The sequence below is a fragment of the Austrofundulus limnaeus genome, unplaced genomic scaffold (genome assembly GCF_001266775.1).
Source record: "Austrofundulus limnaeus strain Quisiro unplaced genomic scaffold, Austrofundulus_limnaeus-1.0 Scaffold96, whole genome shotgun sequence".
NCBI classification, from domain to species: Eukaryota; Metazoa; Chordata; class Actinopteri; order Cyprinodontiformes; family Rivulidae; genus Austrofundulus; species Austrofundulus limnaeus.
The window spans coordinates 308,405-309,963 of NW_013952498.1; the positions used below are offsets into that span (position 1 = coordinate 308,405).

General features: G+C 32.4%; 1 protein-coding gene across 2 annotated transcripts in view; it reads left to right on the forward strand.

The window, feature by feature from the left end:
• The window catches only part of ap5z1 (adaptor related protein complex 5 subunit zeta 1), a 14,752-nt gene continuing 13,193 nt past the window's right edge, over positions 1-1,559 (forward strand). The window contains exons 1-2 of one of the 2 annotated variants that reach the window (XM_014012865.1): positions 1-196; positions 1,186-1,323. In XM_014012865.1, coding sequence (XP_013868319.1) covers positions 156-196; positions 1,186-1,323 — 179 coding nt within the window. In that variant the 5' untranslated portion in view covers positions 1-155. The remainder of the gene's footprint in view (positions 197-1,185; positions 1,324-1,559) is intronic. The other variant, XM_014012866.1, reaches the window with a different exon arrangement.

Sequence of the window (1,559 nt, forward strand, 5' to 3'; positions counted from 1 at the left end):
TTTTTTTTTTTTTGTAACAAAATTGACTTGTGTTGAACACCGAAAGCGGAACTAAGTCTTGTCATGTGATTTCCGTCAGGACCTGTTTAAGGCGCGTACTGTTTACTTTCCGCTGCTGACGGCAAAACATAAAACAGCCCGGTTTGCTGTCAAAAATGTACTCTCACGGTTCAGAAAGTCTAATTAAACAAGCAAGGTAAGAACACGTAAATGTAGTACTTCAATTATTTAATACTGAACGTTTCGCTCGTGTAAATAACGCGGTTAAAGTTAGCTTATCAACTACTTTTTACTGTTACATTTTGTTGGTCTGTTATCCCTATTTTAACTCTAATTATTTGAACCAATCCACACACTATCTATATGTTGTATATGTATTCATTTCTCAAGAATGTTGGGTAGAAATACTTAAGAACACAGTGAAAGCAGCTAAAACAAAGTGTTTATATGATTCGATAGAAAAGGTAATCTTGAGCAAACATTCACTTATGTTGAATTACATCTTTTGATAACAAAAGTTGCTTCACCTGTAACTTTCTCGACACGACATGCTACAGTCGTGACAAATTAGAAGAAGTTATTGGTCTTTAATTACAAATTCTAATCTAACCTTGTTTTGTTATATCTGGAAAAGAAAGTAATTTAATTACAGATAAACAACAATTCACATCGTTTTTCTGTTTTAATATTATATCTATAAAATGATAAATATTACACAAATGCATATTCTAAATGAAGAAAAATTTGAGACATCCTGTCCCAAAATAAAGCAAATGTCACCACCTGTTTAAAACTACATTTACCAGAAAGTTTTTTAAAGCTTGTTTCTAAAGTGACATTGCCTGAATTTTTCTGTATTGTTAAAAATTACAATTAATGTCTAAAAATGTTTTCAAAAACACCTGCACAAACTTTCATAGGGTGTCTTAATTATTTTCACTGGACTATATGTTATTCACTGGATTTCTTAATTTGATTTGATTTTTTTTTATTTGTAATATTAGACAGAGGAGAAACAACATTAGTTGAATAGGTGTGTTGTGTACTGACAAATGACCAAAACAATATAACAAAGTGTTTTAACAAAAAATTAAATAATAATAATAATAATAATTAAGGGCTATAAATAGGTTTAGTGTGTTTCCAAAGAGCTGAAATCTTCTGCACATATTGTGTAATTTCCAGGGAGATTCAGGAGCCCGAGCTGCAGAAGTTTTACAGCAGACTTGTGAAGCTGCTTCAGGTGAAGGAGCTCGGCCACGAGACTCTGGACTCTCTGCAGAGGCTGCACCTCATCCTGTCGGCCAACAAATATACAAGAACGTAAGAGGCCACACTAAAACTTCACGTAACTGACTGCACAACACGGACATAAAACAATATGTTTTTATATTTTTCTAACAACATTGTGATCTCAATAAATATCTCAGCACTTTCTACAAATTGAATGAATGAATGATGTATTTATTTATTTATTCGGGACAGTGTGCAATTAAAACCTAAGGCTAATTTACATCTGAAGTCCCATCAAACAGTAAAAACAAAACAACATCCAACAG